General features: G+C 46.7%; 1 protein-coding gene across 4 annotated transcripts in view; it reads right to left on the bottom strand.

Moving 5' to 3' along the window:
• Positions 1–1,876: 1,876 nt before the first annotated feature.
• dhdds (dehydrodolichyl diphosphate synthase) overlaps positions 1,877–24,320 on the bottom strand; it is a 38,118-nt gene continuing 15,674 nt past the window's right edge. For 3 of the 4 annotated variants that reach the window (XM_072500981.1, XM_072500980.1, XM_072500982.1), the window contains exons 4-10: positions 23,664–23,806; positions 21,028–21,144; positions 20,772–20,873; positions 20,418–20,532; positions 17,462–17,569; positions 5,124–5,400; positions 1,877–2,632 (exon numbers count right to left, since the gene is read on the bottom strand). In XM_072500981.1, the coding sequence (XP_072357082.1) occupies positions 5,155–5,400; positions 17,462–17,569; positions 20,418–20,532; positions 20,772–20,873; positions 21,028–21,144; positions 23,664–23,806 (831 nt within the window). In that variant the 3' untranslated portion in view covers positions 1,877–2,632; positions 5,124–5,154. The remainder of the gene's footprint in view (positions 2,633–5,123; positions 5,401–17,461; positions 17,570–20,417; positions 20,533–20,771; positions 20,874–21,027; positions 21,145–23,663; positions 23,807–24,320) is intronic. The other variant, XM_072500983.1, reaches the window with a different exon arrangement.

Below are 24,320 nucleotides of genomic sequence, written 5' to 3'. Positions count from 1 at the left end.
ATAAGAAATGTCCAATGTTTGATCAATAATCATCCTCCAAGTAACAGACATCCATTTGAACAAACCAGGAGGTCTCAGCTGAGAATTAGAAACCAATGAAGGATTAAACCAGAGTTAAGAATTCCCTTAAAAGAAGGACCTCCTGGTCGAGGTCTTGTTCCTGAATCATCTATGTTTGTTCGAGTTCAAAGTGAGTTCTTTATGCTTTTATGTTTTATGCTTTTTACCATGAGTTTAGCCCTTTTATGTATCGTTTGATATTTCATTTCTGAAGTTTTGTTTCAGTTCTTAACCAAGTGTAACCAAGTGAATAATTAGCAATAAAATCGTATTTTTTAAAGCTCCAATCAACCGGACTATCGACTCTCATCAGAAGGTAAAATAAGAACCCCAACACCTCAAGAATTCTCTTAGAATACACATCCTAAGGTTATTTACTTATGTAGGGACCATCTATAAGTATGCCACAGACTTCTGAATCTTTAATTCTCCTCAACTCCAGCTATTATCAGAAGTAATATTTTCATTTACCATCTCTAGACTAGATATTCCAGTCCCTTGTTCTGGTTATTTTTCAATACTTAAAAGCTAATTCAGCTGATTACTTTATTTTGCAATAAAACACAGTGAGGCCCACTAAATTCTCGCAATCTAACAGCTCCTGTTCCCTCAAGATTAAAACAGAGGTTTTTTTTAAATTAAGGGGCAATTTAGCATGATCAATCCACCTACCCTTCTCATCTCTGGGTTGTGGGGGTGAGATCCACAACAGACACGGGAAGAATGTGCAAACTCCACACAGACAGTGACCTGGGCCGGTATCGCCGTGAGGCAGCACTGCTAACCACTGCATCACCGTGCCGCCATCAAACGGAGTTTACGCCTCACCCATGTTCCACACACTAAATTATGACATTAGTTAGTTACTCTGCTCAAGGTGCAGGTCTATCATTTACTCTGGCTAATTGCTCTGTGATCTGAAAACTGTATGAGGTCCAAACTGCAACTAACTCGCAGCAAACACCTAAATAAATTGAAACCAGAGGACCATCTCAAGCTCCACCCATCTCCATATTGACATAGCTTACTCTGGGCTGGACTCAAACTGATGTTATCCCTCATTTATAATTTCTACCTTGATCTGAGGAACTAAATTAATTTTATAACCTTTCAGGATTTACTGAAAGCTTTTAAACTAATTTAGCCCCACCTCCAAAAACAAAAACATCGCTGGGCTGTCATTGTTCTTGCAGACATCACATCACCAGCTCTTTAGAGAAGTAAACCAACCTGCTACTATGTAGCTCTATCTCTTGTAACTTTATTAAATAAACAGGGGTAACCTTTTGAACTGCCATATCTTGAGGTTTTCGGGCAATCTCTAAAGCCAAGCATTTTAATTGCCTTACTGTTAATCTCTTAAGGCAACATAGCCCCAACACTGCTTTAGTTGCATTGATCACATTTTTTAGTTAAACTATAATTCCTAAAACTTTTTTTTTTTTTTTTTTAAATTGTAAAGCACATCAACCATGAACTAGATATTCACAACAATCCTGAAACTTTCTGATCATTCTGGCTCAGTTGCTCTATGCTTTTATAATAATTATTTCAGCCCTGATGTCTCCTGTCATCCTTGGGTTGAGGTTGGAGGGGGAGAGAGATAATGAATAGTTTTGATAGCACAGTACTCAAGTATTACTGAAAAAAAGACCAGTTGTTGAAGCATAATTTAAACAGCACGGATTTCTCTTCTCTCCACCAATCTGTAAATAGAAAGGTGTTTTTCATTAATAAGCGGAGATGCGTATTTCCCAATCCCTCTGTTTTGGTGTGATAAGAGTTTTCTATTAATAACCCAACAGCAGACTTGAGATACAATGAACTCAAAGGCTTAGTTTATTTGCACACAAACACGAGAAGAGGTCCGCAACATTGCGTCCTTTGCCTTCATACAGTAAAAGAGGGATTGGGAATAGAAATATTATTTCACGTGGATCCAGAGTGCAGAATCAAAGTCCAATGGGGTATTCCTTCACGAAGGTAAGTGGGTTGAAAACCAACGCTATAATTCACTTTTCTGGTGGTGTTAACTTCACACAATGAGATAAACACAGAGATTAATCAGTCTTGTGGTCATTGATACAAAAGTTCCACCAGAAACAGTATAAATGGGGCCAGGTATTCAATATGGGCAGAGCCTCTTCTCTGTGATATCGCTAGTTAGATAGTAAAATGGCAGATTGAGTTTGCAGTACAACAAGGCAATATAACTGGTCCCATCAGCTAAAGGTCCATGTCACATAACCCCCATCCTGCCACATTATCTTTGACCAGGGATGTGTATCCCTTTTCTGGGTCTCCAAGATGATTAAATATCTCAATCACTAAGACTTAAAAGGAAGGTTGCGGGTCTCTTTGTCCTTGCAGATGAGTAGACTCCAGTTAGTCAACCTGGGTTACGAAATGCAGATGGCCTTTGTATAGTTCTCTTTGAATTTGGTCTGTGCAGCCACAAGGGGCTTGTCGTATCTCTTCAGGGATAACAAAGTTCAAGATTCTTCAATATTGCCAGGTATTTCGGTCAAGGGTCACAGGCAGACCATTTGATTATTTTCAAAAGGCATTTGTCCTGTTTTTAAAATTTTAGAAATAGTCATGAGTATATCTACATAACGTTCATAAACACATACAGTGTGAGGTCTTAGTCCCCTCGCAACAGACTGACAAAATTATCACTGTCTCTTTAAAGACAAGCTCCATCTGGGAGCTGCAGAAAATGAGGTCGTGACTCAAGATGTGAACGCTGTAAATGCTGCCTCTACCGGAGGTACAGTTCCCTTGAATCTCATCTGAGACAATAATAATAATAATCTTTATTAGTGTCACAAGTAGGCTTACATTAACACTGCAATGATGTTACTGTGAAAATCCCCTAGTCACCACACAACGGCACTTGTTCGGGTACACAGAGGGAATTCAGAATGTCCAATTCCCCTAACAAGCATGTCTTTCAGGACTTGTGGAGGGAAACCCACGCAGACACAGGGAGAACGTGCGAACTCTGCACGGACAGTGACCCAAGTAGGATTCGAACCTGGGACCCTAGAGCCGTGAAGTAACATTGCTAACCACTGTGCTACCGTGTCACCATTTGTCAGTAATTACAATGTATTTGCTAGATTAAACACAACAGATCAATTAAATTGACATTTCATTCCAACTACTTCCCACAGGCTGTTGATTAGAAATTGGATTCACTGAGGCAGTTGAACAAATTTGCAGGTCAGGATCACATTTTCTTTGTGTTTGTGCTAAATTACTGAACAAGCAAATACCACAGGAACACAGATTATCCAGTACTTTTGAGGCAAATGGGGCAGAAAAATCATGCAGGCAAGTAAGAAAAACATTGAACCCATGAGCCCCAACTTCCAGCACTGAGTGTGTGGAATAGAAATCTAAACAGGATGTGGCGGAATACACAGACTAATAGTGGCCAATAATTTTAGCATATATTCATCAGACTATTCAAAAGATTGGTAGTGAATGTCTAATTCAGATTCTGATGGGTCTGTTATACATTTGAAGTGTTGTGGTTTATCTTTTAGTTTCACTCAAAAGAATCTGATTCCACAACTTAAAGTCTGTGACCCCAGCAGATTCTTCCCTAGTAATGAGCCTCTTTAGCTGAAGTCGGTTCACAAGTGAAGTTCTGGATCAGTCTGCGATCAGTGCAGGACAGGGCCACTCTAATCAATCTGGGGGGGGGTTTCTGAGTTGGGATTTATCGAGATCAATATCCTCCTTCCTCAGACTGGGGATATTGGACTGCACACCCACATTCTTCAAAAGTATCTAATCCATACTATTATGCATTTATTATTTAGCAAACACACAACACAAAACACACACTGCAGCCATTCAAACCTCTTACAATGTGCTATTTTATATTATTCAGGTGAGGTATTAATCTCAGAACTGACAGATTAGACAGACACAGAGAGCAACAGCTAATCTGCAGCTGGATCCAACAATTGTCCTTAAATTACACTTTGATTCACTGAATACAAAAAATTCCTCACATAAAAATTCATACTGAGGGTTTGTATATAACTGGGGAAAATACTTTGCCCTCATACTTCCCACAGGATCAATTTCAAACATTGTCCATGTTCAGAGGCTCAAACGTCTCATTGAAGAAAGATCTGCTTTGTTTGATCCTTTGTTCTGGACTTAACCAATCACTGTTCATTGACAAATGGTACATTGGTACATCAATGTACTCTGTTGATTATTCTTTTTTTGTCTACCATGTATATACTGTGTAGATTCCCTTGGCCGCAGAAAAATACTTTTCACTGTACTTCGGTACATGTGACAATAAAATCAAAAAATCTCCATTGCATGGGAACAATAGGCTTTTTCAGCACCTGCCACTCTCAACAGTCTCAGGAACAGTTTAATAATCACTGGTTTCTCACATGTTCATACTCCTAACCAGCGAGCCCAGTGATAATTCAACTTTGGAGGGGACACAACTGAACTCAATTCTGTCCACACATGCACATCATTCCATGGCAAATGGACAGTGATCAGGAATAGGAAACCTGGAAATGTACTGCCAACAGGTGTCAAGAGTGCTGCCGGTGGCAGTCGGACTACTGCTCCCGCCAACAGAGTCTCAGAGTGCCGGCTGTGGGTTGCAGTCACAGTGCCAAACTGTCCGAAGTTAAAGCCCTCCATAAAGGGACAGAATGCTACCATGTTTTATCTTTGGTACCAAGTTAGCAGAGAAAACTGCAGCTACTACATAATTCTCATTTGCACCAGAGGCTTCACAACTCAAATATTATCAATCTCCATATCAGTGGACATCACCGTTTACATTATGCAAGGTGCAGCATTCAAACATGGGCATTTTTGTATTCCCATCTGGTACATACATCTGGAGACAGCTGCATTTAACGAGTTCATGTCAGAGTGAGAAACCTAGCAGGCAGAAACTGGGAGCAAGGAGACCTTGAATCTAGCACCTGCTAGCTGAATTTAACAGGCAGTGGGTCAGAGACATCCAATAACAGCACAAGACACCTGTTACATATTTATCACTTGATTCTCACCCTGCTGTCTGAGCTGTCCACTCCGTGTTCCCTAAACACGTAGAAACGGTGCAGAGCTCTGCACCAAGTCAGTGAGAAATTTCCTTCGCTTGTTCTCTAGCCTCTGCCGGAAGTTGGAGACTCTCTCTTCTCGTTCTCTGCTGTACTTTAGGATCAGTTCCTGTTTGCACTCTGTGCCTCCGGTCTCCCCCACTGTTCCCAGTTGCTCCAGCACACAGGCGCGATCTGCCTCCACCTGCTGATGCCGACATGCTGCTTCGTGCAACAACTTAGCTTTCTGCGAAATAAAAGAACTAACCAGTTTAAGCTCACATGCAAAGGTCAATATGTAGGTCAGCATATTTAATATTAGTTCATATGTGCTGGTTAAATCTGCTCCTAAGTTATTACATCGATGTAATAAGCAGCAGTTACATATCTAAATGACAGCTTGTCATCAACATTCCCTCTAAAATGTGATCTTTGTGCATGGACAGATTTTTCAGTACGCAATCCCAATAAATTGTTTTTTGCCACCACACACCCATGCATCATAGTGGAAACATTATTTGTAAATCTTACAGGGACTGGAATAAGGGACACAGCCATCTAGCTCAAACAGCTCGAGCCCAGGAGTGGGCAAAAAGAGGATCTGGAGACAGTGAGCAGTACCTGGAAGAGCAAGCAAAAAGAGGATGCAGATGCAGTCAACAGCAGCTGCAAGTGTGTGTGAAAGGAGAATTTGGTGGCAGAAAACAGCACCTGGAAGACCTATCTAATCCAGTCCAGTCTGTGGCTCCAGGGTGGAGCGACTAAATTCTGAGAGAAATTAAAGCAAAACATAAATGGTTGGCTGGTGAATATCTTACTCGTTAATCTTCAAAATGTGTGTAATTTATTAGTAATTGTAATGTTTTGTTAGTTCTAGTAAGGTATATCAACAGGTTATTGGATGTAGCAGTGTTTATTAATTATAAACTAATTAAAAATAAATAATTAAAAAAATAATAAAGATGGTAGGGCAAGTGATGTATTGCAACTGCAGAATGAGAGAGCTCCTGCATGCCAGTGTGATCTAGGGCAAACATGTCTGTAGTAAGTGTTTGAGTCACTGAGCTGGAGGCCGAGCTGCAGACACCGAGATATATCAAATTACCTGGACATTTTGTACCATGAGGCAGTCACACCCCTTAGAATAGGGTCTTCTGATTTGGTCAGGGAAAGGAGTGTGTGAATGTGAGTCAGGAGATATGAAGACTTAAAGTAGAAGTGGAGGAGCATCAGCCTTTGCAACTGTCCCAACAGGTTCAAGGTGCTTGCAACCTGTATGGATTTAGTGGGGCTACAGGATAGGCAAACGATCTGACCATGGTACAGAGGTTATTCAAGTGTGGGGGAAGAGTAAATAGGAATGTAGTGGTACTAGAATACAGTATAACCAGTGACTAGACACAGTTCTCCAGACATAGCCAAGAGCAAGAGTCCAGAAGGCTGTGTTGCCTTCCTGGTGCCAGGGTTTCGGATATCTGCTCTGGGCTGGACAGAAATATGAGGTGGAACGGGGAGGATCCACTGGTCGTGCTTCATGTAAAAACAGAAAAAAATGGCTAAAGAAAATAGAGGGAGAAATTAGAGTACTAAAGAAAGCTAGCTAGAAATATAAAAAACAGATAGTAAGAGGATTGCTACAGGTATTTTTAAAAAAGTAAAATGAACATTGGTCCTCCACATGGTGAGTCTGAGAAATTATTAAATGTAAAATAAGTAAACAGCAGATAAATTGACAGATATTTTGCATCTGCATTCACTGTAGAGGATGCAAATATCCTGGAAATAAGTCTGCATCAAGAGGTGAAAGGGAGGAATGTAACATAATTACAATCACCAGGAAGTGAGTACTGAGAAAATTATTAAAATTAAAAGCTGACAAGTGTCCCAAACTAGCTGCTGAAATAGATGCATTGGTATTAGTTTTCCAAAATTCCCTAGATTCTGGAAAGGTTAGGGCAGCAAGGTGGCGCAGTGCTTAACATTGCTGCCTCACGCCGCCGCGGTCCCAGGTTCGATCGCGGCTCTGGGTCACTGTCCGTGCGGAGTTTACACATTCTCCCCGTGTTTGCGTGGGTTTCGCCTCCACAACACAAAGATGTGCAGGGTAGGTGAATTGGCCACGCTAAATTGCCCTTAATTGGAAAAAAGTGAATTGGATACTCTAAATTTATTTTAAAAAAAGATTCTGGAAAGGTCTATCAGATTGGAAAATAGTGAATATAACTCCTCTATTCAAAATAGGAGGGAGTCAGAAATCTACAGGCCAGTTAGTTGTGTTGGAATCAATGAGGAGGTTATAGCAGGGCATTTAGAAAATCTCAATGCAATCAGGCAGAGTCAACAAGGTTTTGTGAAGAGTATATCACGTTTGACTAATTTATTAGAGTTCCTTGAGGAAGTACCAAGTAACGTGCATAAAGGAGAACCTGTGAATGAGGTGTACTTAAGGCCTTTTACAAAATGCTATATCAAAGGTTACTACACAAAGTAAGAGCTCATGGTGTAAGAAGTAACATATTACCATAGAGAGGGGATTGATTAGCTAACAGAAACAGAGTAGGCTTAAATGGGTCATTTTTTGAGTTGGCAAGATGGAATGAGTGCCACAGGGATTCGTGCTGGGCCTCAACTATTTACAATCTAGATTAATGACTTGTATATTAGGATCAAATATACGGTTGCTAAATTTGCTGATGGCACAAAGATTGGTAGGAAAGTAAGTTGCGAAGAGGAGTCTGCTAGGGAATATAGATAGGTTAAGAGAATGAGTAAAAATTTGGCGGAAGGGGTATAATGTGGAAAATTGTGAACATGTCCACTTTGGCAAGAAGAAAAGAAAAACAGCATATTATTTAAATGGGGGAGATTGCAGAATTCTTGAGGTACAAAGAGATCTGGGTGCCTTGGTACATGAATCACAAAAGGTTAGTATGCTAATATAGCAAATGATTAGGAAGACAAATGGAATGTTGTCAGTTATTGCAGCGGGAATGAAGGTTTGCTACAGTTGTATAGGTTTTTAAAAAAATTTAGAGTACCCGATTCATTTTTCCAATTAAGAGGCAATTTAGCGAGGCCAATCCGCCTACCTTACACATCTTTGGGTTGTGGGGGCGCAACCCACGCAAACACGGGGAGAATGTGCAAACTCCACAGACAGTGACCCAGAGCCGGGATCAAACCTGGGACCTCGGCGCCGTGAGACTGCAGTGCTACCACTGCGCCACCGTGCTGTCCTGTATAGGGTTTTGTTGAGTATTGTGTACAGATCTGGGCAGGATTCTCAGGCCACACCCATCCGGCAATTAGAAATTCTTGCCCGAGGTCAATGGGTCTTTACATGGTGCACGTCCCGCCCGTGGCGTTCTTATGATGGACAGGACAGAAGAATCCAGCCCCTGGTTGCCTTATTTAAGAACGGGCAAATTTAATTAGGAGCAGTTCAGAGAAGGTTCACTTGACAAATTCCTGGGATGAAGTGGTTATCCCAGGAAAAAGGTTTGGACCTGTATTCATAGAACATACAGTGCAGAAGGAGGCCATTCGGCCCATCGAGTCTGCACCAACCCATTTAAGCCCTCACTTCCACCCTATCCCCGTAACCCAATAACCCTCCTAACCTTTTTGGACACTAAGGGAAATTTAGCATGGCCAATCCACCTGTCCTGCACGTCTTTGGACTGTGGGAGGAAAACAGAGCACCCGGAGGAAACCCATGCAGACACGGGGAGAACGTGCAGACTCCGCACAGACAGTGACCCAGCGGGGAATCAAACCTGGGACCCTGGTGCTGTGAAGCCACAGTGCTATCCACTTGTGCTACCGTGCTGCCCATTGCTGCTCCAATTCATTGGAGTTTAGAAGAATGATAGGTGATCTTATTGAAACATAGAAGACCCTGAGGGGATTCGAGAGGCTGGATGCTAAAGGATATTTCCTCTCATGGGAGAGACAAGAACTAGAGAATGCAATTTAAAAATATGGGGTTTCCCATTTAATACGCAGAAAGGGAGAATTTAATTTTCTCAGAGTGTCACGAGTCTGTGGAACTCTCGTCACCAGAAATTTGATCTTTTGGGGAATTTTAGGGTTTAGTAATAAGAATTATACAATTTACCACCAGGACGATTACATTATTTATAATTACATTTATTTTTCTGGGGGGGGGGGCTGCTCCCCCCTTGAGTTCCCAAGGGGGCTAGGATGGTCCACCTTCCGTGTTTGACCAGCATGGGATGGATCCGTGTCCCCTCCTGCGAATGGCCTTCCTCCCCATTTCTTCTCTGCTACACTGACTCCCTGCCCCCTCTTCCTGTCCCTCCCACTGCCCCCCTCCCTTCCTATCTGTTTCCCCCCCCACCCTCCCTCCAAGTTAGTTGCTGGTTGCGAACAGGTCTGCAAAGAAGTCTGTGAACTTCTTCCACTTATCATAGAATCTCTCCTCAGACCCCCCTTATCATGAATTTTAGTTCTTCCAGTTTCAGGAACCCAGCCAGGTCTGAGAGCCACTCAGAGGCCCTGGATGGTGTTGCTGAATTCCTGCCTGGTGATCAGTGAGGCAAAGGCCAGGGCTGCCGCCTCCTTCCCTGTCCAGAGCTCTGGATGATCTGACACCCCAAAGACCACAACAGATGGACACTACTCCATCTCGACCCCCGCAACCCTGGACATGGCCTCGAAAAATGCAGTCCAGAACTCCCCGAGTCTGGAGCAGGACCAGAACATGTGGTTGGCTGGGCCACCAACACCGTTTGCACTTATCCTACACCTCAGGGAAGAACTCTCTCATGCAAGTCTTAGTGAAGTTCACCACCTGGTTTAGCCCGGCACAAGAGGAGGCGGAGTTAATCCAGAATCCTCCCCCTATCTCCATGCCCAGCTCCTCCTCCCATTTCCATTTGGTCTTGTGCAGTGCGTACCTCCCCTTTTCTAGATTCGCCTGTGGATGTCGCCACAGAATGGACGGGGCTCCATAAGTGGAACTTAAAGAAGCCGGTGGAGGAAGCTAGGGAGTATCTTAAGAGATGGGATACACTGCAGTTGGCGTTAGCAGGGAGGGTCCAAGTGGTGAAAATGCATATTTTGCCGAGGTTCTTGTTTATTTTTCAGGCTCTCCCGATCTTTATACCAAAGGCCTTTTTTCGTAAATTGGGCACGATCATTTCGGACTTTGTATGGGTGGGGGAGGTGTCGAGGGTCAGGAGGACCCTGCTACAGAGGCAGCAGGAGGGGGGGGGATGGCATTGCTGAACCTGCTTCATTATTATTGGGTGGTGAATGTGGACAAGGTGCGGCGGTGGTGGGAAGGAGACGGGGTAGAGTGGGTTAGGATGGAGGAATCATCTTGTAAGGGGTCCAGTTTGAGGGCTATGGTGACGGCAGCATTGCCAATAGCTCCAAGTAGGTATTCACGGAGCCCGGTGGTGCAGTCCACAATGAAGATATGGAATCAGTTGAGGAGGCATTTTAGGGTGGAAGGGATGTTGGTGTCAACTCCCCTGTGCATGGGTTTGAGCCGGGGGGGGGGTGGATGGTGTATACAGGTGGTGAAGGGAAGTGGGGCTGGCCAAGGTGAGGGATCTGTATTTGGAGGAAGTGTTCACCAGTCTGGAGGAGGTAAGGGAGAGGGTAGAGCTGCCAAGGGGGAGTTAGTTTCTGGTATCTGCAGGTTAGGGACTTTGCGCCAAAGGTCTGGAGGGGGTTCCCTAGGTTGCCGGGATACACCCTGCTGGAGCGACTGCTGCTTCCGGATGCGGAAGGGGAGAGAAGAATTGGGGATATATACAAGTGGCTGGGGGGCAGGGAGGCGAGCGGGTGGTGAAGATCAAGGAGAAATGGGGAGGGGAGATCAATTGGGAAGTATGGAGTGAGGCACTGCGAAGGGCAAACGGGACCTCCTCTTGTGCAAGGATGATCCTGATACAGTTTAAGATGGTGCACAGGGTGCATATGACTCGGGTGAGAATGAGTGGATTCTTTCAGGGGGTAACAGATGAGTGTGAGAGGTGCGCGCGGGGGCCAACGAATCACGTTTTGGGGATGCGAAAAATTGGGAAGATTCTGGGGGGAGTGGTGTTGCGACCAGCGCTCGGAGAGACGTCCCCGTGCAGGAGGCCTCCTCCATTCGGACCCAGTCTGCCGCCGGTCCCCTTTGCCATGTTTGCCGCCCAGTGGTAGAATAGGAGGTTCGATCGGGCCCGTCTCTTTGTCTCGCTCTCTGTCTGTCTATCTCTGTCCGTCTCCCCCCCCCCCCCCCCCCCCCCCCCAGACGAAGGTCATGATTAACTTGTCGAGCCTGGTGCAGAAGGAATTTGGGATGAAGATTGGGAGTGATCTGAATACGAAGCAGAACCTAGGCAGCACGTTCAATTTGACCGTCTGTACCCTTCCCGCTAGCGAAAGAGGGAGTGAGTCCCATCTTTGCAGGTCCCTCTTCACCTCCTCCACCAGGCTGGAGAGGTTCCATTTGTGGAGCCTTATCCAGGTGTGGGCCAGTTGGATCCCCAGGTACCTGAACTTGGTTTGGGTTACTTTAAACGGTAGTTCTTCCAGTTCCACTCCTCCCTCTCGGGGATTCACCGGAAAGATTTTACTTTTTCCCAGGTTGAGCTTGTGTCCTGAAAAGGCACCAAACTCTCCAAGGAGTCCTATTATCTTTCCCATGCTGGCCATGGGGTTCGACATGTAGAGGAGTAGGTCACCCACATAGAGCGAGACTCTATGCTCCCTGCCTCCTCTCAGAATGCCCGTCCACCACTCTGCCGGTATAAGGGCGATGGCCAGTGGTTCGATTGCCAGTGTGAACAGGAATTGGGGATAATGGGCACCCCTGCCTCATTTCCCCGTGCAACTGAAAGTATTCAGAACTGGTGGCGTTTGTCTGTATGCTCGCCGTGGGAGCGCTGTACAGGAGCTTCACCCACGCGGTGAACCCTGCTCCAAACCCAAACCGTTCAAGTACCTCCATGTGGTGCCTCCATTCAACACGATCAAAGGTTTTCTGAGTGTCCAGGGAGATAATCTCCTCTGGTGGGGTTATTATTATATTCAACAGGTGTCTGACGTTCGCTGTTAGTTTTCTGCCCTTAACAAAGCCCGTCTGATCTTCTGCAATTACTCCTGGCAGGCAGCTCTTCAGGCGCCTCACCGGTGCTTTCGCTAGGACGTTTTCATCAGTTTAAGAGAGCGATGGGTCTGTATGATCCATACTCTGTTGGGACTTTGACCTTTTTGGGGATCAATGAGATTGAGGCCTGGGCCAGTGTGGGCGGCAGGACCTCCTTAGACAGCGAGTCGTTGAACATCGGCAAGTGTGGGGCCAGCGCTCCTGCAAATGTTTTGTAAAGATCTAACGGTAACCCATCCAGTCCTTTCCCTGGTTGCATGGAAATAATGCATTCTACTATTTTGCCCAGCTCGAGCGGTGCTTCCAGCCCTTGTTTCCTGTCCACCCCCACCATCGGTATATCCAGCCTATCGACGGACTGTTCCATCACCGAGTCTCCTGATGGGGTTCAGAGGTGTTTAGCTCTCGGTAAAAGTATGCAATGACCTTGTTAACCTTGTTTAGGTCTGGAACCATCCTACCATTTCTGCCCCTAACTTGCACTCTCACTTTTGCGGCTGCTTGCTTTCTTAGCTGGTGAGCCAGCATGCGGCTGGCCTTGTCTCCATGTTTGTAGACGGTCAAATTGAACTGTGTCTGGCGAAGCTGGTGGACTGCTTTCCTTGTGGAGAGCAGATCAAATTCCATCTGCAGCTCTTTCCTCTTGGTTGGGACTGTGGAGTACTGCTGATCCCCTAGGGCCCTATAAGCTACGATTTTTCCCTGATCACCGCCTCCAATGCCTCCAAGAACTTGGGGGGTGAGATCTCCCCTTTCAAACTACATAACCGCCGATGACTTAGGATATCTTTGTACAGAATTCATTATCGGCGAGGAGAACTGCGCCCAGCCTCCATGGGGGGTGTTGGGCCCTGACCCTTCTCCAACCTAGGTGTTGAATTCTCGTGCCATACCTGACACGGTTCCTGTCTTGGGGATGATCTGTCCATTGTCGGCTCCTGTACACAATTAAAGTCCCCACATGATAAGTCGTTGGGTGTCCCAAGTCCGGGATTTCGGCCATCGCTCTTTTGACAAATTCTGCATCTTCCCAGTCCGTGGCGTATGTATTTACCAAGACCGCCGGGGCCCCTTCCAGGGTCCCGCTGACAATAACATATTGTACACACTCCCCCCCCCCACCCCCCTCCCCCACCCCCCGGTCCGTCACTGTGCTCGTCACGGTGAATGAGTCTGTCCTGTTGACTAGTATGGCCAACCCCCTTGTCCTGGCGTCAAAACATAACTTAAACATTTGTCCCACTCTCTTAAGTGTGTCTCCTGTAGGAAGGCTCCGTCCACCCTCAGACTCTTGAGATAGGTGAGGAGTCTGGATCTCTTCACCGGCTAGTTGAGGCCCCTCATGATCCATGTTATTATGTGAGGTGATGGATAGCATAAGGGGAATGAAGACGGGGAAGGCCCCGGGGCCGGACGGCTACCCGGCAGAGTTCTATAAGAAGTTTGCACCATATTTGCTGGGGATGTTTAGCGAGGTGCTGGAGAAGGGGGAGCTACCGGACACATTGGCACAGGTGTTGATTATTCCAATCCTGAAGAAGGGGAAGGACCTGTTGGAGTATGGGTCATATAGGCCCATTGCACTGCTAAACACGGATGTACAAGTGTTGGCCAAGTTAGTGGCGGGGAGGATGAAGGGGTTGCTGAGGACCAAAAGACCTTCGTAAAGGGCAGGCAGCTCTCCAGTAAGGAGGCTGGTAAACATGATTACGACCCATCAGAGGGGCAGGAACCAGAGGTAGTGGTCTCTATGGATCCAGCAAAGGCTTTCCGGCAGGAGTGGAGGTATCTGTTCTAATTCCTGGGAAGGTTCGGGTTTGGCCCAAAGTTTGTGGAATGGGTGCATCTATTGTATGTTGCCCTAGTGGCGAGCGTACAGACAAATGAGATGAGTTCACATAGTTTGGGGTTGCACAGGGAAACAAGGCAGGGGGTCCACTGTCGCTGCTGCTGTTTGCGCTGGTGATAGTGCCCTTGGCGATGGCCCATAGGGGGTCAGTGAAGTGGCAGAGGATTGTGAGGGGGAGTAGGGAACACCTGGTGTCACTGTACGCAGACAACCTGTCGCTGTTCATGTTGGACCCGCTGGAGAGTATGGGGAGAATTATAGGCATACTGGAGAGGTTTGGGGCTTTCTCAGGGTCGGGAAGAGTGAGGTGTTTCCGGTGAATGCGGCGGGTTGGGGAGGCAATCTGGGGGCATTGCCATTTAGGGTAGCCAGGGACAGGTTCAGGTACTTGGGGGTCCAGGTGATTGGGGAGTGGGCGGCGATGCACAAGTGGAATCTGACAACATTGGTGGAGGTGGTTAGGGGGGATTTTAGGAGGTGGAATATGCTGCACCTGACACTTGCGGGGAGGGTCCAGGTGGTTAAGATGAACACGCTGCCGAGGTTCCTGCTTGTATTCCAGACCCTCCCAATCTATATCCCCAAGGCCTTTTTCCAGAAATTGGACACTGCGATCTCAGAGTTTACATGGGCGGAAAAGGTCCCAAGGGTAAAGAGGGCCTTGTTACAGAGGCAGAGACAGAAAAGGGGTCTGGCGCTACCAAACCTGCTGCATTACTACTTGGCGGCGAACGTGGAGAAGGCAGGGGTTAGAGTGGGTTGGGATGGAGGAGGACACCTGTACAAGGCTCAGCCTGAGGGCCAAGGTGACGGCGTCACTTCTGCTGGCACCGGGAAGGTACACATTGAGCCGGGTGGTACAGTCCACGATCAGGGTGTGGAACCAGTTGAGGAGACACTTTAGGATGGAAGGAATGTCGTTGCTGACACCATTGTGTGTGAACCACAGGTTTAAGCCAGGGGAGACAAATGGCATGGATAGGAAATGGAGGGAGGTGGGGCTGGTGAGGGTTAAGAGATTTGTACCTGAAGAGAAGTTTGCAGGTCTGGAAGAGCTGCGAGAGAGGGTGGAGCTGTCAAAGGGAAGTGAATTCAGGTAATTGCAAGTGAGGGCAGCACAGTAGCACAGTGGATAGCACTGTTGCTTCACAGCTCCAGGGTCCCAGGTTCAATTCCCAGCTTGGATCACTGTCTGTGCGGAGTCTGCACGTTCTCCCCGTGTCTGTGTGGGTTTCCTCCGGGTGCTCCGGTTTCCTCCCACAAGTTCTGAGACGAGCTGTTAGGTGAATTGGACATTCTGAATTCTCCCTCTGTGTACCCGAACAGGCGCCGGAATGTGGCAATTAGGAGCTTTTCATAGTAACTTCATTGCAGTGTTAATTAACGTAAGCCTACTTGTGACAATAAAGATTAATTTTTTTAAACTTTGCGCGGAATGAATGGAGAGGGTATCCCAAGCTGCCGGAGTCTACCCTGCTGGAGCGGTTGCTGCTCCCGGATGTGGAGGGGGCGGGCAGGATTGGTGATATATATGGTTGGCTGGGTGGAGCGCAGGTGGTAGGATCAAGAATAAATGGGAGAAGGGGCTGGGGGTGGGGGAAATAGAATTGGGAGTGTGGAGTGAGGTGATGCATAGAGTAAATTCAACCTTCTCATGTGCGAGGATGAGCTTCATTCAATTCGAGGTAGCAGACAGGGTGTATATCACCCGGGTGAGGATGAGTGGGATCTTCCAGGGAGTGGCAGACAAGTGTGAGCGAGGGCCAGCGAATCACAAGCAAATGTTCTGGGACTGTGAGAAGTTGGAGGAATACAGGGAGGGGGTATTCAGGACACTTTCGAAGTTTGTAGGGGTAGAGGTCAGGCCGGACCCAATGGTGGCAATCTTTGGGGTATCGGAAATGCCAGAGCTGATGGAGGGAAGGAGGGCCGATGTCACGGCCTTCGCCTCTCTAATTGCCCGGCGAAGGATATTATTGGATTGGCAGTCGGCAACGCCGGGGCAGCCTGGCTGGGGGACCTGTATGACTTCCTTCAGCTGGAAAAGATCAAGTTTGAGTTGAGGGGATCAGCAGAGGACTTTGAGACAAGGTGGGGGACTGTCCATGACCGTGGGGGGGGGGGGGGGGATTGTACAAACTGTGAAGGCGTTGATAACGTTATTGATTTGTGTTTTCGTATTTTTGAATATGTTTGGAATAAATACATTATTTATAAAAATGAGTACTTTTGGTGGCCGCTTGTTGTGGTTAAAAGGTTGTAGTCGAAGTTCTTAGACGAGAGCCACCTTTCATGTGACCGCTCAGCTCATGGCTGCCATCGGAAGTGATCATTGAATATTTTTAAGGCTGAATTGGATAGATTCTTGATTGACAAGGGAGTCAAAGGGCTTAGATGGTATGTAGGAAAATGGAGTTGAGGCCACAATCAGATCAGCCACAAACCTATTGAATGGGAGAGTAAGCGCAAGAGGCCAAATGTCCTACATCTGCTCCTAATTCATATGTATGTTTTTAGAAGGAGATTGTTGCTACTCACCCTCCTTTCTCATGGGATTAGATTGTAAAGCTTCAATGCCTTCTATGGAGTTCAATAATGGGATCAGTGTGAAGGTAGGTACTCAATGTAGAGGAAGTAGCTTATGATCAGTTCACACCACGGTACACATGGTTAATCTATGGGCAACATTGCCAAAATTGTTGGACTGATGATGCTTTTGAGTGGCTTTTAGAGCAGCTTTTTTTTTTTCCATAGAATTTACGGTGAAGGAGGCCATTCGGCCCATCGAGTCTGCACTGGCTCTTGGAAAGAGCACTCTACCCAACCGCACACTTCCACCCTATCCCCATAACGCAGTAACCCCACCCAACTAAGGGCAATTTTGGACACCAAGGGCAATTTAGCATGGCCAATCCACCTAACCTGCACATCTTTGGACTGTGGGAGGAAACCGGAGCACCCGGAGGAAACCCACGCACACACTGGGAGAACGTGCAGACTCCACACAGACAGTAACCCAAAACGGGAATCGAACATGGGACCCTGGAGCTGTGAAGCAATTGTACTAATCACTATGCTACCGTGCTGCCCTTGGAAAGATCTAGACAGACAGTAGGACAGGGGTCTACCATTTCTACTGGTCGTCATCCCAATCTCCTGTACGCCTGCCCCGCTTCAGCTCAGCCTCTTCCAATGAACCACCCACCCTCTCCATACTGTCTGCAGGACAGGAGAGCAGATCTAGAATGTTACTCTTTCCCACTACCCACGAAAAAGGTTGAGTACCAAACTGCCACGTCCTGCCGCACTTGCTGCAGGTTTTCACATGCTTACCTGTAGGGCAGGGTGATTGACCTGATACTGTAGGATGGCTTGACACAGATTCCAGAAAGAGTATTCTGGCCACAGCACAGGCTGAAACACCAAGCATGAATGAGAGGTCTGCAAAGGTGAACAATCATTGTTTAATTAATAAACAGAGACAATGACTAAGACACTGAGATACATTACAAACAGGAAGAATATAAAAAGATACAGGGAAATTGTATTAGAAATTTCCAGCTGCCTTCACTGGGTTGGGGTAATGGGCCAAAAGGCTTTCATTTCTATGGTCTGTATCATTATTCAGCAAATAACAGGAATTCTCTGGGTGTCCTGGGGCAATATTCCTTACACAACCAACCTTTCTAAAACAAATCATATAACGGGCAATTTCTCATTCCTCTTTGTGGCATCTTGCTAGATGAAGTTTGTAGCAAAGTTTACTGAAACAATACCTTGGGGGAATTATAGAATAGAATCATAGAATCCCTAGTGAGGCGGCCATTCGATCCATCCAGTCTGCACCGACCCTCTGAAAGAACACCCTACCTAGGCCCGCTCCCCCGCCCTTTACCCCACTTAACTGTTGGACACTAAGGAGCAATTTAGCATGGCCAATCCACCTAACCTCCACATCTTTGGACTGTGGGAGGAAACCGGAGCATCCGGAGGAAACCCACGTGGACATGGGGAGACTATGCAAACTCCAAACAGACAACCACCCAATGCTACCAGCACGGTAGCATTGTGGATAGCACAATTGCTTCACAGCTCCAGGGTCCCAGGTTCCATTCCAGCTTGGGTCACTGTCTGTGCGGAGTCTGCACATCCTCCACGTGTGTGCGTGGGTTTCCTCCGGGTGCTCCGGTTTCCTCCCGCAGTCCAAAGATGTGCAGGTTAGGTGGATTGGCCATGATAAATTGCCCTTAGTGTCCAAAATTGCTCTTAGTGTTGGGTGGGGTTACTGGGTTATGGGGATCGGGTGGAGGTGTTGACCTTGGATAGGGTGTTCTTTCCAAGAGCCGGTGCAGTCTCGATGGGCCGAATGGCCTCCTTCTGCACTGTAAATTCTATGTTAATCGGAAACGAATCCGGGTCCCTGGCGCTGTGAGGCAGCACTGCTACTAACCACTGTGCGCCTTGAAAATAAATTATTGTGTGAACAGCTTTGGGATGTCCTAAGGATCTGGTAAATTGTTCAATAAATGCAAGCTTTGTCTTTCTGCTCACAGTTTAATTTTGGAGCATACAACACTCTTCAGCATATAAAAAGGAGAAAGATAGTTTACCATGTCTAGAACAACCAAGGATGGTCAAACATCAAGTATTTACATTCTGTCTCTCTTGGATGTTAATATCCAGTTATGCATTTCCACACTTGCACTCGAGGAAAAGACAGTATGCTGAACATCCCAAGGCAAGTAGTACTGAATCAGGGACTCACCAAAATTAATGAAAGCAAAAGTAACAATATCAAAATGAAGATTGACAAATTCCTCAGAACCAGGTAGTTTCAACACAAGGTTTTAAAGGAAGTAGGGGAGAATATTGCAGATGTCCTAACTGTAAAGTTTTCTCCAGTCAGGAACATTTTATTAATAATAATAATCTTTATTATTGTCACAAGTAGGCTTACATTAACACTGCAATGAAGTTACTGTGAAAATCCCCAAGTCGCCACACTCTAGCGCCTGTTTGGTACACAGAGGAGAATTCAGAATATCCAATTCACCTAACAAGCATGTCTTTCGGGACTTGTGGGAGAAACCATGCAGACACTGGAAGAATGTGCAGACCTCCGCACAGACAGTGACCCAAGTCGGGAATCGAACCTGGGACCCTGGCGCTGTGAAGCAACAGTGCTAACCCTTGGATTGGAATTAGATTGGGAAAATTCCACCTGTCACTCACCTTTTTAAGAAAGGTGGCAGAGGGAAACCAGCGACTTATACATCAATTAACCTAATATCTGTTTTGATAAATTATTGGAGTCTATAATAAGGATAAAGTGATTTTAGCCTGAGAGCCAGCATGCATTTGTAAAAGGTAGGTTATACCTGATGAACCAAATTGAATTTTTTGAATAGGTGGCAGCAAAGTAGTGAACAGAGGAATGTCTTTTTTTAAAAATCCAATTAAGGGACAATTTAGCATGGCCAAGCCACCTACCCAGCACATCTTTGAGTTGTGGGGGTTAAGACCATGCAGACACAGTGCAAACTCCACACAGACAGTGACAGGGGGCCGGATCGATCCCGGGTCCTCAGTGCCGTGAGTCAACAGTGCTAACCACTGCGCATCGTGCCACTTGTAACAGCAAATGTCTATGGTGCTATTCATAAGAAGGACGTAAGAAGGCATTTAATAAAGTCCCTCATAAGATACTGTTATCTAAAGGTGAAACCCAGGTCATTGAAAATAAATTATTGATCTAATTATGAAATTAGCTAGTTAGCAAATTAGCCAAGTGGTGCTTTTACTCCAAGCTCAGAGCAAATCTGCCCTATGATTTTTATCCTGCTATGTTTCACAGTAACACATTAATGTTAAACACCGGGCAGCACGGTGGCACAGTGGGTTAGCCCTGTTGCCCTCCGGCGCCGAAGGGTCCCAGGTTCGATCCGGCTCTGGGTCACTGACCTTGTGGAGTTTGCCACATTCTCCCCGTGTTTGCGTGGGTTTTGCCCCCACAATCCAAAAGATGTGCAGGGTAGGTGGATTGGCCACGCTAAATTGCCCCTTAATTGGAAAAATTAATTGGGCATTCTAAATTTTTTTTTTTTTTTATAAATTGTTTTAAATTAATGTTAAACAGCAGCCTCGGTCTTTTAATTTTACATCTTTAGAGTGTCAGCATGCACAATTGTTAAACTCAGAATATATTTAAAGCAGAATGTGCACTAATACAATCGATGATGTGCATTTTATGATCAATGGTTAAAGCAACAGCTCTGCGTCACCTCCTCACCTGCCACAGCAAGAAATCGCTGAGCCGAACCTCCCCAGATGTGCGGATTAGCAGATCTGGGTCCGGGGAGCCACTCGAGTACAGGCACCAGCCCAGCAGAGACTCTGAAAGATCACTGAAACACAAAGGGATTCAAATTAATGCTGTGCATTGAGGCTACTTGCCCTGCGATATTATTTCCAAGAGGTAAGAAAGTGATCAACCCCTCCCTAGGTTTAACATTGATTAATCCCTCCATTCCCAACCTCAAGGCTCTGAATAACCACTTCCCAGGCTCGACACTGATTAATCTGTCTCACTGAGGTTCAACACAGATCAGCTCCCACCTCAGTATGGTGAATGACGTAACATTACCTGGGTTTCAGTAACCCTTCCTCCACTCCCAGAGCCATCTCACGAACTGCACTGGTGATCTCATGCCGAGAGGTGTAGGCGAAGCAGACATTCAGGAAACACCTACAATACAGTGGATCAGTTAATGGAACATCAGAGAGTGGGGGAAAGTAAGAAGAGGGGAGAGAGTGCCCCACTCATCCGGCCTGAGTGTCAGAGGACACGGCCCATCCACCAGACACACAAATAAACAGAGTGTACCGGTGGAACTTCGTACTTGTTATAACTCTGTGTTGCTAACACCGCCTGTGCAATCAGCTCCTGGATGTCAACAGGCAGCAGGGTCAGGTTTCCCAGGACTCTGATACAAACACCATGTTTCTTCAAATTCTCTCTGGAGATTGAAAATAAAAATGATCAACAAACCCTGTGGAGAAATCACAACTCAACCCCGGTTAACTTTGATGCCACCACCGTGCATGACTCTGCAGTCATGGTTCAGTTTGGTAGCACTCTCATCTGAGTCAGAAGGTTCGTGTGTTAAAGTCCCACTCCAGAATTTGAGCACAAAAATCAAGTTGACATTCCATTGCAGTGCTGAGAAAGTGTTGCACTGCTGGAGGTACTGGTCTTCTGGTGAGACCTTATACGGAGGGCCCCATCTACCCTCTCTGGACATAAAGATCCCATGGCACTATTTTGAAGGACAGCAGGGGATTTTATCCTCGTGTCATGGACAAACGGAACCAACATCTTGCATACTCTTGCCATAGAATTCCTACAGTACAGAAGCAGGTCATTCGGCCCACCGAGTCTGCATCAACCCTCTGAAAGAGCACCCTACCTAGGTCCACTTCGCCACCCTATCACAATAACCCTACCTAACCTGTACATCTTTGGACACTAAGGGGCAATTTAGCCTGGTCAATCCACTTAACCTGCACACCTTTGGAATGTGGGAGGAAACCGGAGCACCCGGAGGAAAACCCATACAGCCATGGGAGGAAGTGCAAACTCCACTCTCCTTAGGCTGAAATTGAACCCAGGTCCCTGGTGCTGTGAGGCAGCAGTGCTAGAACAAAGAACAAAGAAATGTACAGCACAGGGAACAGGCCCTTCGGCCCTCCAAACCCGTGCCGACCATACTGCCCGACTAAACTACAATCTTCTACACTTCCTGGGTCCGTATCCTTCCATTCCCATCCTATTCAAATATTTGTCAAGATGCCCCTTGAATGTCCCTATCGTCCCTGCTTCCACTACCTCCTCCGGTAGTGAGTTCCAGGCACCCACTACCCTCTGCGTAAAAAACTTGCCTCGTACATCTACTCTAAACCTTGCCCCTCTCACCTTAAACCTATGCCCCCTAGTAATTGATCCCTCTACCCTGGGGAAAGAGCCTCTGACTATCCACTCTGTCTATGCCCCCTCATAATTTTGTATACCTCTATCAGGTCGCCCCTCAACCTCCTTCGTTCCAGTGAGAACAAACCGAGTTTATTCAATCGCTCCTCATAGCTTATGCCCTCCATACCAGGCAACATTCTGGTAATCTCTTCTGCACCCTCTCTAAACCACTGCTAAACCACTGTGCCACCATGCTGCCAATGTTGTTGGTGCCAACCACTGGACCCCCCCTCTCTCTCCAGTATCTTTTCAAGCCGACTCGAGATGTCCTCTACCTTGGCACCAGGTGTGCAACACACCAAGAGGACTCTCAATCCTGCTAACAAAGGATGTCATCTGTCCCCTAATATATAAAGCCCTGCCACTTTTCTTTGTGCTCTCTGCGCTTTAATGGCTTTCTGGACCATGGTGCAGTGGTCAGTTTGATCATCCTCCCTGCAGACTCTTTCCTCGTCCATACAGGGAGCAAGTAGTTCATACCTGTTGGATAAGGTCAAGAGCGGAGGCTTGACCAATGCTACGCCAAGGATCCTGCTACCTGCCTCATTTGTTGTCACATTCTCCTGTCCCTGACCAGTGGCCAAATTTGAATTATTTAAGCTACATGGTGTGACTGCCTGGACCACAGGGTCAATGTAACTCTCCCCCCTCTCGGACATTACCTGTTCATTATCACATTGCTATTTGTGGGAATTTGCTGTGCACAAATTAGCTGTTGCATGGACTGAAAATGAGGAAGCCATTTGTCAATCTAAATGAAAATCAACAAGTTTGATTTTTTTGCATAGTGGGGTGGAAATCTCTTCATCTAATTGGTATATTGGTATTTACAGCACATGGATATTTAAGTACTCAGTCCAGAAGTCAATGGGCAGTGATCAGGAGCGAAAACACTGGCTGTTTTCCTTTCTGTAACCCAGGCATCAGTGCACTCCACAAACTGGAGACCCCCTTCATTGGTTTGGGGTGAGTCAATACCACAGAAAATGGGCTATTTATCACAGAACTGCCTGGGATGACCCCGGCATCTCTCAGTTCTGGAACCTGCAGACAGGCAGAGGGGGGCGGGGGGGGGGGGGGGGGGGGGGGGGGGGGGGGGGGGGGGGGGGGGAATCAGGGGTGGAGGAGGAAGGGCCTAGGGTGAGTCACAGGCCATTGCTCTGGCTGTGTGACGGAGCGACACAGCCGGGACCCATTATTAGATTTTTTTGTTTTTTGTTTTTGTTATAAATTTAGAGTACCCCAATTCAATTTTTCCAATTAAGGGGCAATTTAGTGTGGCCAATCCACCTAGTCTGCACATCTTTGGGTTGTGGGGGCGAAACCCACGCAAACACGGGGAGAATGTGCAAACTCCACACAGACAAGTGACCCAGAGCCCGGATCGAACCTGGGACCTCAGTGCCATGAGGCAGCAGGGATAACCCCTCTGAGCCACTGTGCTGCCCTTTCATTATTAGATTCTGAGTAGTTACTCAATGTTGGTATAATTTCCTGAGAGCCTACTGTTCCTCAAGAAGTCTTGTGAATTTCTGACGTGCGAGTTCCATCAGCCCATCCACTTCCTCTTTGGAGCGCTTGAAATTCTCAATACTGAAAGCGTAAACAGTCACCTCTCGGATATTCAGGTTCAAACACCAGCGTAGAGTCTGCAAAAGAAAAATGCCAACCTCCCATCACTCTAAGCAGTTTTTACACTTTGCAGCTCCTCCTTTCAAGGAGTTCGACTCCGACTTCTGGTTGCGGCCATGCCTGAATAGGTCGCACGTTCGGCAGCTCCCTCCGGGAACGGACTATAGGGCTCTCTAGAGGGGACCCAACGGCACTTGTTCGACGGCTTCCAGTGTGGGAAGGTGACAGGCAAGGTCCCCCCAACAGTATATGGATTGGACCAGGAGTGGAGCGGTGAAAAAAGAGATCTTGGAGCAGCGAATAGGGAGAGGGAGAAAAGCAAGATGGCGGCGGGTGGAGACCAAGCAGCATGGGCGCAGTGGTCGCAGGAGCAGCAGGAGTTCTTAAGCGCTGCTTTGAGGAGCTGAAGACAGAAATGCTGGCGCCAATGAAGGCGGCGGATTGAGAGCTAGTGGAGACCCAGAGGGCCCAGGGGGCGGCGATCCGGTAGGTGCGCAGAAAGCCTCGAAGAACGAGGATGAGATCTTGGGC

This window comes from Scyliorhinus torazame, chromosome 1, assembly GCF_047496885.1.
Source record: "Scyliorhinus torazame isolate Kashiwa2021f chromosome 1, sScyTor2.1, whole genome shotgun sequence".
Classification (NCBI taxonomy): domain Eukaryota; kingdom Metazoa; phylum Chordata; class Chondrichthyes; order Carcharhiniformes; family Scyliorhinidae; genus Scyliorhinus; species Scyliorhinus torazame.
This window is presented reverse-complemented; position numbering and strand designations above follow the sequence as displayed.